Here is a 15,514-nt window from a genome sequence, read left to right on the forward strand (position 1 = left end):
AGAACTTGCGAAAAATCGGGCAGTCAGAAAAAATGAATGCATACCTTTTACTGCCCCCAAGGGCTCAAATCGCCACAGACACGTCCGAAATAGCTCTGAAGGCCTACCAGTACACTTATTAGGGGTATCGGTGCTGTGGTTTGGAGACTGCGGGTGCACGCTTGGATATTTAAGGAATACATATTATGTCCCGTGACAATTGCCCCTTCCCAGTCTTGGTATGCTGTCACTGAAATACATCGCGTATGCTTCACCGCGTAACAATGCTGTATTGAGGCGAAGCTGACTTTCAGGAACCGCCATTCTGCAACGCACCATGCTTTCTGAGCTTCGAAGCCATTGACGAGGATTACAAAGGCGGAGTCGGCGCCATTGCTAACAGCGACAAATTGTTTTAATGAAAAACACGGCACCGAGCGGCAAGAAGCCTAATAGCGAACGTGGAAGCAGCTAGGCCTAGCGTTGCCGCGGTGGTGGCTTTGCTGCCAGCGTATCTGCGTGAGATAGCACCGGTTCGAGGCGGTGAGATAATCAACATGGTGGCGGTGATGGCTTTGGTTAATGCCGTTTCGGACCTGCAGTCATGGCAAAAAGTCTGGAACATCGGACGGCGAAGGTGTTTTGCATCCGAAATTTCAGATGATGTTATACATCGACTCTACGGGGTACGTGGCGGTGCCGTGAAGGCTCGCATCCGAATTATCTGGCATGTCCGAAAAATCGGGCGTCTGGAAAATTGGTTGTTGACTGTATTGACCACACAATGCACAAAGCTGTCATTGCAAGTCAGCCATCCAGCAAAATGGAAAGAGAAGAAAAAAGGGGAGGGAGGGGCTGAGTCAGAAACATGATGCGCTTCCTCGGTTCCAGTACAGCATAAGGCAAAAAAGGAGTGGCGCTTGGGTACGCTGGTCGAGGCAAAGGGACAGAGTGACTATCGGTAGGGAGGTCACCTCCTGGCAGCTTAGCAACATGACATTTCAATTTCTCCCATTACTTATAATAACTTCACAAGCACTGCGATCGCGATGGTATGGATCCATAACTTTTGATTGTGCAAGAGAGACTAAAGACAAGGAGTTACACAGGACAAATGCTACTGACAACTAAGGTTTATTCCGTAGTGTGCAGTTTGTTTTTCGTCTTTCTTGTGCGCTCTTCGAAGTTATGAATCCTCTAATAATATACTAATTTAAAAAACTCTTGTGATGGAACACTCCCTAAATGGCTGTTTAGAACTTCCAGTTCATGACCGAAATGTTTAGTGGGGTCTGGTGAGGGTCTCTTGAACAGAAGGTTCTGTCCTATAGAGGTCTTCGTCCATTCTCTTTAGAAGTGGACCCTGCATTGCACAGCCGTTCTGAGCTGGGCTAGTTGGTTTACGTTCATTGTGACAAAACAGCGCAGATGACGAGACCGGTGAAACAGACTAGACACTGCAGTGTCAATACTCGAGACAAGACGCAGCACATTGTCTTGTCTCTTTCGCCCGTCCCATCGTCTGCGCTATTTTGTCATGATGGACTATATATAAATCGCCTGTCGTTATTTTTGGACTTGTAAATGGAAAGTGAGCAGATATTGACAACTTGCTTTCTGCGTACTCATTCCAGCTGCTCAAGGAGAAGCACGTCATGATCCGTGTGGGCGGTGGCTGGGACACCCTGGAGCACTTCCTGTCCCGGCACGACACTTGCAACGTCATCCTGCTGAACCGGCGATCCTCCACGGCCTCGGAGGATGGCTCACACTCGCCCTCATCCGCATCGCCTTGCTCTCTCCTCAGCGGCACGCCGTCGCCCCTGGGCTCAAGCCAGGGAAATTCAAACCCCGCCGGCATGGGCCTGTCACGGCCCAGGTACCGAAGCCCAGCGTCCAGCGTGTCGCTCAGTGCCATCAGTTCACTGTCCAAGCAAGTGGGCTAATCGTGAAGTTAGGACGGTGTCGCATTTCATTGGCCGTAAGCAATGTGAAGTAATGCTACATGGGAACAGCCTTCTTCAGTGGGTTTAGGTGGATGGGCTGCAAAGCAAACATCCATGCAATCTTTAGATGCAATCAGATTTGGTGAAGAGGAAAGTTTGTGGGATTTTGGAAGGGGAACTTGTTTCGGTCAAACAATAAGAGCGTTGTAGCACACAGGATTCATTGACATGCTACAGTGGTCCGAGGAACATGCTACTGTTTCAATACATCTCCATTTGTCACATCGTGAGAGTGGATCATAGAAGCGAATTGCAATATGTGACACATTTCAATGTTAAGTGTCGAGCTCTTTCGTGACATGCACATCATCAGCAGGCCTTTATGGCTGTCATCAATTCAAAGCCATGTTTTAGTTTGCTGTCATAGAATCTTGCCTTCATCAGACACACAAAAATGTCAATCCTTATTTATCGTACTATTTCTCATTGACAAAAAAGTCATGTGTAGTCCACTCCAAAACACATTGGCACTTGGTTGTGTAAATTGAATTTCGGACATGGTAATCTCAAAATACATTAAACATCAAAACCTACACATTTCATTTCACTGGAAAGGCCTTTGTCACAATAGTTTAACCGCTGTAAGCTATTATTACAATCAGAATTCATTGGCTAAATAGTTGTGCTTTTAGGCATCCTTTTGAAGTTTGGAAATAATCAGTTTTTCATCAATCATTTATTTGCGACCATCAAGAACTTTATGCCCAAATGGGCAGTGGGAATAGAGGACAGGGAAATAGTTGAAAACTGACTTTGTGCAGCACAATAGACAGAACGTCAAGGAACACAAACAATGTGAACAGCGCCTGTCTACATCATTTGTGTTCCTTCATGTCCTGTTTATTTGAATTGCACAAATTCGGTTTTGAAGAACAATGTACCAACTAACTCATGAATGAATTCTTTTGGCAGGGCAATACTACCTTTGTGAAAAAAGCTGGAAATGTGCATGGTACTATGTTTAGTATCACGAGACATTTCGTGCAGATGACGTTTTTATCTTTCAACTTTTTAACTCGTTATTCATACACATTGTAATTATCTTGAACAACTGCTCAGTGGGCCATTATTCTGAAGCTGTATGCATAAATTCAGCTGGGAATTTGCGAATTTTCTGCTTTTCTGGTGGACAGTCATTAATGTTAGGTGACATTTGTTAATTTGGCCTGTCTTCTTTCATGTGCCTTTATTTTAAAATTCAATGTTCACCCATTCTCTGTGTACATTTATAGTAATGGTCTTTTGAACTCAAAGCAATTTTGGATGAACCATTCTTAAACCTCCCACTATGACAATATAAAAAAATTTCTTCTAAATTATGGTTCGTGAAAATTTTCACTCATCTAGCTAAATAAGGCCACATTGAGTCCACTACATCTCGACATATACCATCATCAGATTTATCAATGTCACTTGGAAACAAACTGAAAGTGCCATGGGATAATGCATGGATTCGTTTTGCTTGTTCCTATTTCTTTCTTATCATTGACTGCTGATGACCTGACCAGCTGATGCTGGTGATAAAAAGAGGTGCAGTGCAAAGAGCATTAAAACAAGACGACATTGGAATTGATTTGTTACATCATCCCAGCCTTTAATTGTTTAAATGTAGGTGAACTAGCAAAGGTTCAGCTCAAAGCAAGCATTTTGACCAGGAACCTTGTTTTTGTTGGCGTAACAGCTTTATTGCAACCTTTGCAATCTTTATCGCAGATGATGATTGTCAATTATTTAAACTTCACAGTGTCACTACTCACTGCTACATGGCTCAATTCCTTCCTCTTGACTTCAGGTAAAAAGGTCATTCTGCACTCGGATTTATTTGTTTGCACCAATTAAACAAGCAACATTGCCATGCTGCTATTATTAGATAATAGCGAAAGCTCTGCAGTGTTCTACTTGTGACGCCTTATGCCAAAACCACAACTACGATTACGAGTAAGCACAGGGTCAAAACTAAGCTCATCCATGGCACTGCTAGAAAATGCAAAGTACCGTTGATCTGCTGAGCTTGTCCTTGGTTGGTTTTACCAGAAACTTGTGGACAAACCCAGATCATCCAAGGCACATACGAGGCTAAAAGGACGTTAAAGGCAAATAATAAGTCAAGCTAAAGTGATAGGTTAATGCTCAAGAACGTCCGAGGCGTTAATATTATTGAGAACTGAGCTTTAATAATCGAGAAATTGAGGTTAATGCAGGACACGATTTGAGACTCCACCAGGACATTTAAGCACTAGCCAGATGAAGTAGCGACTCTTCATTATAATTCTGTCACTAATACTCAACTATTCATAATAAAAAAAGTAATTGCATTGCCATTATAAGACAGAAGAAAATGATACTTTTCTACTTCTATTCAATTCTTAGAAAAACAAATTTTTTTGACTTTACTCTTAGCCACGTGGATGGCCAAAAGGTTTTGTTTTCGCTCGGCTATGTGCCTCCCGCACTTTTGTGTTTCAATAGTTTCATTATTGCGTAGCGCTGCACTATTTTTGCTGGCACATGAAACTGTGTTAATGATTCAGCGTGCGCTTTCCCTTCCTCTTTCGCACTGTCGGTTCGGTCCTGGCTCAGTTTCTAGCCGCGGTATTTCTTTCTGCACAAGAAAACGTAGCACCGGCTGTTGACCGCTGTTTTACTCGCCGACAGCAGTAAAGGACAGTGATGCATATGCAACGTCACGACTTCCGAATCAGGGGCGGATGATTGGAATTTTGCTAGAGATATGCAGACCCTTCAGACGCAATTTTTTTAAAAAACTAAGTCTTATATTGGCACGAAAGAAGCTCTGCAAGGCTTCTGGAATGGTATTTTACAGTCCCCAATATTTGCCTTTAGTGTCCCTTCAAAGTAGTACGGACATGCTTCTCTGACGTTACGCAATTCTTTTTAACAACATGCGGGTAAAAGGATGACACAGAGCACGGGTGAAGTTTGCGAAACACTTATACGATACTTTAGTTAGGTGCTAAATTTGCTATCGAAATACCAGACCTCACGTAATTGACGTTATAGTGACAGAGATGAATTTGCTTACCTCACATATGAAAGAGGATGGATATGATCACTTTGCTCGTTAAAAAGCAAGCAAAGTTGCTGCCCGCATTTTTTCTTGCTTCGCTCACATGTAGCAGCTGCAGCGATTACAGGAACAAAGTGAGAAAGGGCATCATGACATCGTATCACATCCATTGCCTTGGTAGCGAAACTAGAACTAGTGTAAGGAACAAGTATCACGGTAAATTATGTAGGGCTTTCTGACACTTCCCAACTTCTTTTACTACGATTTAGAATGTTTGGACCTTCATTTACTGCGAAAAAACTTAGCTGTGGGAAATGTCATGTCCGTATTCCTTTAAACCGCATTAGTTAATAACAAAAATGTATTTTAACACAGACGTCAAGACTGGATGTTTCATAAATATGCTTTGATACACATTTTTTGTTAGAGCACGGAAAATGACTAATTTCTTTTTTATGCTGTCTTTATTAATTCTCTTCCCCCACTTTTCTCGACAAGGGTGAATCACGCAGTCAGGGTAAGCTTCCTTGCATTTCTTTATTGTCATAGAAAGACGTGTATATTTGATTTTTGTTTTCATCCCGCATCGAGTACACAGCTAGTATGTTACTTCTTCATTCAGGTCGACATGGCATGCTCTCTAGACTGAATGTGGCGTTTTTATTCCTTCTCTACAAATCTAAAATATATCCAAATACATTCTTTGCAGCAGGAGGCTACATTTAAGAGTGCTCTGTGGACAGAGGAAGCGAAAACCCATACACCTCAACATTTACCTGTATTAACATTTGAAAACCACTCTTTTGTGTAAGGGCACATATGTTATTATTATTATTGTTGTTATTATTATTATTATTAATGAATACCCTGCAAAATGTTATCAAATGTGAAAGTCGTCTTCCAAAAGGGAGTAGATTGATCAATTGATCACACTAAAAATACAGAATTATACAATCAGCAGCATTGTGTCTTTACACAATCGCCTAAAGGAATCCACACATTAGAAAATAATTAGAGATGGGCAAATATCAACTTTTTCAAATTGGAATCGAATGCAAATAGTAAGTACTTAATATGAAATAGTCAATCAAGGACGCCTATACACTTGCAGCAGGAATATTTATTTCTTTATAATTACGCACCACCCTGCTTGATTAGGGTGAAAAGGCAGCTATCAGGGACAGAGGATCTATTTTAAGCACAAGATCACGCTTGTGATTTAAAGAACTACATGAATAGCCAGACAGCAACTTTAGAGCCTGGTTACAAGCAAGCTTTTCAAAAAAAATGGCTGCTGTATGCCTAGGTTTCCAAAAGTGCTAAATAAATGGTCATGAGATAAAGATCAGAAGCTGTCTGACAAAAAAATAAAGCTTATAAGGGACTTGTGTGCCATATAATCATGCAAATGAGCCCATTTTGAGGAAAACATTGTAGGTTGTAGCGTGAAAGATAAAACTGCTACATGACTGGACTGCCACGAACGCAAGTTGGCAAGCTACACGCAGAAAGCACAGGTGTTAATGTAGACTTCTGATGTGCAGTCAAAAATAAAGCTTGCATTACCCATTTTCTTATGGCATTGCATTGAAAATGTTTGTCCTTGTCTCACTTCTGCACTTCTGGTAATTAGTTTAGCAGAAGGAGAACAGTAACCAGAATTGTAACACTCAGTTGGTGAAAATTATTTGGCTAGTTTCAAATATTTGGAAACACCGAATAGTTTCTTTTTGAATGTGGACACGAATTGTTAGTGTATAGTATTCAGTTTGTACTGGAAGTTCTGTATATTCACCCACCCCTAAAAATAAATGTCACTAGGTGTCAGTATCAGTTTAAGCCAGCAAACAATATGGTTAAGCTTTAGCTGTGGTTGCATGTTGGGCATGTTACATCACACTAAAGGCCTTTGGCGTGGTGCACCATGCACAGGACACGAAGCACCATGCTTGTGCATCTGTGTCGCTCTTTTTGTAAACTGTCGTGTGTGCTACGCCTGAGGCCTTTAGTATTAAGCATCGAGACACTAACTTCCATGGCACCTGCTTAAATGTCCAGCTCAACAAAAGGTGCCTGTTAGAATTGGACACTTCTTTTAGTACTAGTAGGAATTTCGCTCAGCTAGTAGGAGGAAACTTGGAGAAGCGAAACAATCTGGAGAGTAAGTTGCTGGACTTTGTTGTTTTTGCTGAAACGAGGTGCGCATACTGAGCCCATCTACCAGTCTATTATGAAGAAGGCTGCTCCCACACTTTGCCACTGGCCTGAAAATTGAGGAGCAAAAAACTCAGGTGCTGTTCGAAAAAACTGAGGAACTAACCAGCTGTCCATTGTTGTGCTTGCAGTGATTTAGAAAGCTTGATTTGTAAAGTGCATTTAATTTTTTTTTTTTGTTTTATTGCATGGTATGCTGTCGCTTATAAACTGTTTACTGTGACGAGTCTCTAGCACGCCATGACCTGTGGTTGTCGTTGGATGCTGAAGCCACTAACCGCCCCGGACTAGCAGATGTACCATTAGATTCAGAGGGTGCAAGCAGTTTTTTCACTCCGCACGGACTCGGCTGTAATGTCTTTTTGCAGCTTTTCAGAGGTTTAGTTCTTTCATGTCTTGCTTTTACATTGTAATGCCCAAAACTTTCTGTCACTATATTTTAATATGACCCTACTATGCCTGCATCACCTTCGAAGGGTAAGAATCAGAAATAGGACAATTCAATTTGTAAGCTTTTGAGTGTAATGAATTCTTCCTTCTGGTCCACATGATGTATTGGCTTTGAGGTTTAAATGGTAAATGGAAGAAAGTGTTTTTTACTGTAAGAAAACGTTGCACCCTTTATGGCCTAGCGTGTTTCCCAACTGTAATCTTCATCTATCCGGCTTGCCTTTTCTTTCGTTAACGCTGCTCGCTAAGTACTTCCAGGTCACAAATGGCATGTGCATATCAGTGTGACAGTTAAAGGAAGGACGCTAGATAGATGACGATTATTGCTTGCGGACAAGATAAGCCCCAAAGGGCGCAAACATTTCTTAGTGTGTTGTTCCTCATTGTGCTTGACTTGCTGTTCGGATTCACCCTTAATTATCTTCTGTTTTTTTCACTCCCATTGCTTTTCTTTGTTTTTGTTTCCTCACGCAACTTGTTTCTTTGTCTGTTATCTTTCTGTTTTAGTTGTTTAACCAGACTGCAATCGTTACTTTATTATTTGGGTCAACACCTTGAGTTTTTCATTGAGCTTCAGAACAGCAAGGAACAGTCTTGTTTTGGTAATCTTTTTTTCATTGCACTAAGGATAAGGTGCTGCATGATTCCAGCATTTGTGAGAATTGAGCACTGTGCTGTCTTGACATGTCGTTTCATGGCTGCCCACAACTACTCTTTGCGCCCGGCCAGAGAGAGCACCAGAAACTTAACTGCATTGCAGGAGCCTTCCATTTTATCTGCTACTGCTGAATCTCAGTTCACTGCCATGATAATGCATTTTTGTTGTGCCCCCAAAGGTAAACGAACAGGTTTGTTGTTTTGCACATGTAGTACTTGTAGAAACAGAGTAATGTCAGTTTTACTGCAGAGTTACTCCTAGAGACATGATATCCAAACAATGAAACAGCTTGTTTTAAATTGTGCAAGCATGTGCACCCTGTGTTTTTTTTTTTTTCGAGGGGAGAGGGGGTGTTGCACTACTGAGTGGAATCGAAGCGCCAGCAGACTGACTTTAGCTTAATGCACCTGTACAACCTGTTTCCATATGAAATCTATTAAGTCAAATCTTTAATACAATCTTTGTATTCTTAGTGGCTGTATGACTTAGGCACCGAAGAAAATATGCATTTCAGTAGTTGCTTGTTGTGTTGAAGAATGATTTAATGTATATACGAAGTGTTGGTGTAGCTATTAGATGACTCTATTTTGGTATGTTTGTTGTGGATTGTTTAAAAGCTATCCAGTTTGAAGTGAATGTCCTGACTTGCTCTGCATCTTATTAGCCATACATTGCTTCTTGTTGATGTTTTGAGTTTTTTTAGTCATTGTACAAGAGTCGTGTAATGCATAAACCGTTTTGTTTCGAGGAACTCTTGCAGTGAGTGTTGTTTGCTTGCAAGTTTTCTTGAATTAGTGCTTCGAAATTTTGAGAAGTTGCTTCAAGCATACATTTTTCTGCATTGCGCTTTCTTGAGTAATGGTTCTCTTGTCATGATAAAATCATTATGCGGTAATATATTTCATTGCATACGCATATTTCGTGCAAAGCCATACCTTTCTTTTTTTGTGCACTTTTTTGTTTATAACCTTCTGTTCAGTTTCTGTACCTGTAGCTGTGTACAAAGATTCAGATTTTTATGCAAATCAGTTTTGGACGAATAAGAAATGTGGAATAGGCAGGGTGTATTGCCCTAATGTGGCAAGCGCAGACACTTGGCTAGCATTATGTGCTGTAAAAAAACTTTTCATTGTGCATTTAAAATATTTTTGTTGACGTTGTGTGCTAACAATTATCATTCTTTTTTTTTACTTCTTAGAAAATGACAAATGCTCTGACATTTAGGCCTGTTACCTTACCTCTGTTTTAAAGTCAACTGAATGTTTATATTGTATTTCTTTTTGGTTTGCAGTAAAGTCTCTGTAAATTCTTTATTTCCTCCTCATTTTTGTTACTTTACATGCAACGGAAATGCAAGGACCCTGAGCGTTACAGTGTTTGATACTGAGTTGAAAACCCGTAGCAAGCTTTCTCTTGAAACTCTCATGCTTAACTACCGACCATGCTTGCATCAACTGTTTCAATGAGGCTGTTTTTGCACATCCTGCTTAAAGGGGACCTGCAGCACTAATTAACATGATAAATATTAAAGCTGCACAGTCATAAGGAAGTGCTGTGAAGAACATCTGAAAGAAACGTTATACCTGTAGATGCTGCTTAAAGCACAAAGTTTATTCAAGATGCTACCTTCCCTTTCTTTCAACTTTCCAAAGCTCTTACTGCCCGTACTTTTACAAAGGAATGAACATGGTAGCTACTGGGTGGATTTCTCGGAAACTTCACTACTAAGTAGTATCTACTCCAAGATGCTAACAATTCTTAAAACTGGGCTCGGTGGTGAAGCTTTATCATTGGTGTGCTAACGTTAGACTACAAGGACAGGGGCCACGGCATCAAGTAACAGGATTCAGTGAGTTGAGCCTGAAAAGCTGGTGTTTGTTGAGAAAGCAAGATGGAATGAAAGGTGAAACGAGGGCAAAAGCAGGTAATCATGATCCTGAAGTCGCAGGTGAGCACGATTACGACTGCCACTTTTATTGCATCTTTTATTTTTACTTGCATTTCCAATAAATTGCTGTTGTTAGTTCGCACTTTTGTTTTTTTAAGTTCCTATTTCTTTGTGCCCTTGTGTTCTTATGCTAGCACAAGAATGATGGGAACTGCAACAAGAGCAGAGAGCTCTCATTAATGATGGGCAGCTGTGCCATCTGGTGACAGAGTGATACTACTGCATTGAGATTATGGAACCCAAGATGGGTGGCTTGACAGAGGATCGCATCACATGATCTCGAGGTCATGCTGATAAAAGCTCTGTGTTATGATGAGCAGAGCATGGCAGGCATCAATCGCTGTGAGCAGAATGGCACAGCTCCGAGATCAGTAGAGATGACGAAAAGAATGGAATGTTGCAGGGGCCTAGCGGGCAACAGCACTTGATGCACGAGGCATGTTCAAGAACATTTTTGTGGGAATCGTTCCGTAGGAGATGCCTTTTAACTCCACACTTATTCCACATCTGTAATAGTGTTGCAGGGCCCGCATAAGGACAATATATGGCATCAATAAGCATTAGCCAGGAAGCTCAACGCACACCAACCTTGCCTTTGTTATGTTCTATAACATTGATATGTCATCAAAACTGAAATTTAATATGTAAAGTTCATTGAAATTAAACATTGCAAATGAAAAGTAAGTTTTGCAGCTTAGCACTCGGGCTACTTGTTCAGGGCAGTAACGTGTATTTAAATTATGGTAGTGAAGGTTAGTTCATAAACGAGTGTCACTGATAATGTTGCTGTAAATTTTGCCTTTTAAACCAACAGCCTTATAGTATACTGTCAGACTGCTTAACGTCCATGCATGACAGGAATCGCCATCTGGAGAGCTGGCAAATGGGGCATTGTTGTGGACGCGCTACACATTTCAGACAAAAGCATTTACGCACAGATGAGGCCACATGTTGGTTGCTTTTTATGCATTTTGAATCTTCTGTGCTCACAGAAATCTTGTACTCGTATGCTTTTACAACACTGAAGAGATGTCCAGAGTAAGTTTATGAATGCAAAGATGTATAATAACAGTTATGCGTGTGTATGTCAACATAAAAACTTTATGCACTGCAAAACTAAATCGGCTTAATGGACCACAGATATTCCCACAAAAGTTACAGGAGAGATTACTAGTGCTCCAATTGCTCAGCTAGTATGGGAGCGCCAGGAAGTACATGAATTTGTCTAATCATCATGCTTGTTACTTCAAACATACACTGTATCTTTCGAAATTGCCAAGAAATTATATTTTCCTACACGTGAAGGCAATAACTTTGCGCGCGGATGCATATTCAATGCAAATCGTTCAACTTGTAATACGCAAAGCCGTTTGAAGTCAAATAGGAAGAAGCTTAGACAAATCCATCTGTAAACTATCATTCCAACACTGGCTGAAGCACCATGCTTGCAGTTCCTGTAAACACTAGCACTGGAGTTCCTTATTTTTTCTAGGAAACTCTGTGTGGTGGAAACCACAAAATGCATACATGCACTTTAGGTGAAATCGGGCCTTCTTTCAGGGACTTAGTGATAGTTGATTCTGAACTTATTGCACAAGCTGTCACACTGATTTTGAGTGCAAGGCACAGGTACGTTCCGTACCATCGCAACTACATTCTGATCAAGAAGGCACATGTAGATTGGTTTAGGTATATCTTAATCCTTGGTTACGGAAAATTATTCTATGGTCCTACAAAGTGACTTATAATTATGCAAACCTATGAAAACTACCCACCCATAATGAAGTTCAATTCTTTTGCAAAGCATTTTGCAGCTGGGAAGCATACCTCTTTCAATGCATTGCCACTGAGCTATCACTTCAATGATCAACTTATCAACAACTTATCAGGTCTTAGCAACAACTTATCAGGTCTTGCTTTGAAATTTTGGTGAATCTTGTGCTTAAAGTGTTTGTATTTCTTCGTAGAATTTAAGTAATGCTAGATTCTTGAAACAAGTGTTGCCTGATTATTTTAAGCATATAAAGTTTTCTGTACTACAGTTTGAGTATGTTCATATGAGCACATGATCGCTTTGTTCTTTACAAATGAAGCTGTGAGTTGTCGAGACAAATAGCAGAGTGTGTTGCTGAATGTACGATTGAATGGCTGAAGAGCACTTTGTAAGAACTGCAGTGCTGTGTCTCTCTGCATGTTTCTTATTAACGGAAACAAGGTGTGAGCTGAAAAGATGCTTCGGCATATCAATGATAGGTCTGACCCCATATGTCTTGAATACAGCAGTTTCTCAAGCAAGCATAGCATCAAGCCATGACACGAAAGACATTAAATCGGTGTTAACAAGGATGAGTCGAAAGTTGGTGTCACTTTCTCATTCGAATCCTGAATAGGAAGACAACAGAGAGAGATGCTTTAGTATTTTCCAAATCTGGTAATAGTTACGAAGCATGTATTTACGTAACGAAAGGAGTGCCAAATAACTTCAACTGTGCAGTGACCAATTTCGTATAGAATGTTGCCGACTTGAGGACATCATAGATCTTCAGTTGCCAAACTGCCTGCTGAGATTCTGCATTTGATGTAGTTTGGAACTGTCATAGAAATAACTGTTTGTACTCAGAATTCCAAAGGATCGATAATGGTTGTCATGAAAGGGCTATCAGTGACACCCTTTGCACAGCACTTGAAAACTGTGTTATGTCAACTGATCCAGTTGTTCAAGTGCATTTTGCAACCATACCTTAAAACATCATTGCACACACATTGCTGTCTTTTTTAAATCAGTTTGAGCACCCATGGAAAGAATGAAAACACAATACTTTGTTTTGCAATAATGGGGCAATGGACAGAAGGCATCAGCAAAACAGAAATGCAGTTATGTGAATGCACATTTTTGCACCACGTGAACGTCCACATCAAAGCGTGATCTACTCAGTCTTAAGCGCGGCATCAATCACCAAAGCGCGCCTTGCCATAATATTGTGGAATGGAGTCATACTTTAACTCTGGAACATGCGACTCATTTGTGAATCAATTAGATTTTTTCAGTTATAGCATTCTATTTAACAAATGATAATTGTTTCTTTTTAATGTATCGGCAATTTTCCCTCTCGCTGAACATTAGAGCCAACTGATTCTTACATTAGCCTGTCCTTGCCACTCCTGAAGGGACACAAAAGAGCAACATAATTTTTTTTAAAAAAGACTGATGATATATTTAATGAAGACTGTATTTACATTTATTTGGCATAAGTGGTTCATTGCTACCTCAGAAAACAAGCCAAATTTTTTTCTTCAAATGCAGTACTAATACATCCCCATTATGTTTAGAATTGTTTCAAACTACTTTTCCCTTATCTGCCGTTGTTGTGTAAAAAACATTTTTGAAATTTTCTAGATGCCAGTACCACGTTTCTTTCATTATCATATTTTTTCTGACTTACGAAGCGTCTGTTCATAGTGCGGCTGACACTTCTGTTTTTCTAATAATATAGTTTACCAATCCACCTTAACATTTTTCTTTAGTGTTCAGTGAACTTGTATGTGCAACCTCCAAGAGATGGCATGCATTGTAGTGGACACCTATTGTTATAAACCAGATCCCTGAAGCTTGAAATTAATCTTATTTTTAAGAAAAAATAAAACACCTTGGGTTTTGTAAAGCATCATGGTACAGCATTTTATTATGCTTTCATTTGGAAGTCAACTTACAACATGGCTTTCTGATAATTATACTGTTGCACCCATTGCTGAAGTCCTTCCACTTGAGAACTTGCAGTGCCAAATTAATCAGCTCTGCATTTTCTCAAAACTATAGCTGACAAGTATGTAGTGTACCTCTAAACTTCGATTGTGTGAAATGTGTTATTTTCAGTATGGCCGAGTGAACTCCCTATCTGCTGGCTGTGGGCACCAAAGTTTCAGTGCGGTATGTTGGAGTTCGCCAGTGTTCTAATTTTCATGCTCTGCTTCTTGCGTGGCTGATGGAATGCAGATTACTGCTTTGTGATCGGTGCTTCTCTTCAGTTCGTATGTGAATTCAGACCTCTACTGTATGCTGCTTGCTGCTACATTACAGAATTTGTAAGAGTTGTGTCAATGCAGACCACATGATTTGCTGCAGTTCATGAAGAGGTTCAATGCACAGTGCAGATTAAGGAAGTTACGCTTGCTTCTTGTGTGTAAGAGCAATTGTTTTGTCTATAAGAGTGTGTGTTGTTTGTTTCTCAGATTTTAAATAAATGGAAGCTATAATGCACGAGGCGTTTCTGTTTTATTGGCAGCTCTTGCTCTGGTTTCTGTCAACATGATCTCTGTAATTTTGTTCTCACGGCCATACACAGCAATTCAGATACAAACCTACAAATTTAAATCTTGCTGCACAACAAGCCATAAAGGAACTGACAGCCTTCATTTGAGGAGCTGGGTAGAAAATGCGGCAAGGGTCTTATATGCGTTTTCAAATGGTGGCTCTGCTAAATTTAGTAAGCTGCACTGCAACACATTGCAGAGAAATCAGTTAGCATGCAACAGTAATACCAGCAAACGGAACATTAGGGAGAGCACAATAGATTATAATAAAGGGGGTGGCGCAGGATCTCCAGGGCACCTAAGGGGAAGCGGGGGGTATCAAAACTGGAATTAGGTTGGTCCGTATGTTGGGGCTGCCAAGGTCGCATCGTATCGGGTGGTGTTTGCGTGGAGGCTTCGACAACTCGCCTACCTCCGGACCAGTCCGGTTTCCACCTTTGGTTTCCCCGTTGTCCCTTTGGTGTCACTGAGGCGCCACCAAAGTATACAAAATAAGGACACGTTGTTTGCACTTAATTCTTGAGCAAGTTCTCACTTCCCTTTAAAGCTGTGAATCCTTCACCACATTACAGAGCTGTACTGTGAAGAAGCCTTCATAGAACGCACATAAGACCCTCATCTAACTGTGCCTTGTGTTGCTTCAGCATGGTGCAGTTAGTCGATTTATTCGTTCACTTGTTTTTGGTCGGTCAGTGACCAGTATGATGCACATGGACCATATGAAACATATTGGTCATAGTTGACTTGCGTCGGTGGTCAACTGCTCTCTCGCAACCTCTCAAAAAAAGACTCTTGCGTCTTCGTAAAAGCTGGCATGCTCGTATTCTTGAGCACATGCTTTGGCTGTCTCTTTGCTTAAGTGAGATCCTGAGGGAGCCATCTCGATTATGAACTCGGAAAACAAAGCAAGCGGTACAATG

General features: G+C 40.6%; 1 protein-coding gene across 1 annotated transcript in view; it reads left to right on the top strand.

The window, feature by feature from the left end:
* Nucleotides 1-14,541, top strand: part of LOC119465257 (uncharacterized) — a 149,797-nt gene extending 135,256 nt beyond the window's left edge. Inside the window, exon 8 of the mRNA XM_037726054.2 lies at nt 1,614-14,541. Within this exon, the coding sequence (XP_037581982.1) occupies nt 1,614-1,925 (312 nt within the window). The 3' untranslated portion in view covers nt 1,926-14,541. The remainder of the gene's footprint in view (nt 1-1,613) is intronic.
* Nucleotides 14,542-15,514: the final 973 nt, after the last annotated feature.

Source organism: Dermacentor silvarum, chromosome 9, assembly GCF_013339745.2.
Source record: "Dermacentor silvarum isolate Dsil-2018 chromosome 9, BIME_Dsil_1.4, whole genome shotgun sequence".
NCBI lineage: Eukaryota > Metazoa > Arthropoda > Arachnida > Ixodida > Ixodidae > Dermacentor > Dermacentor silvarum.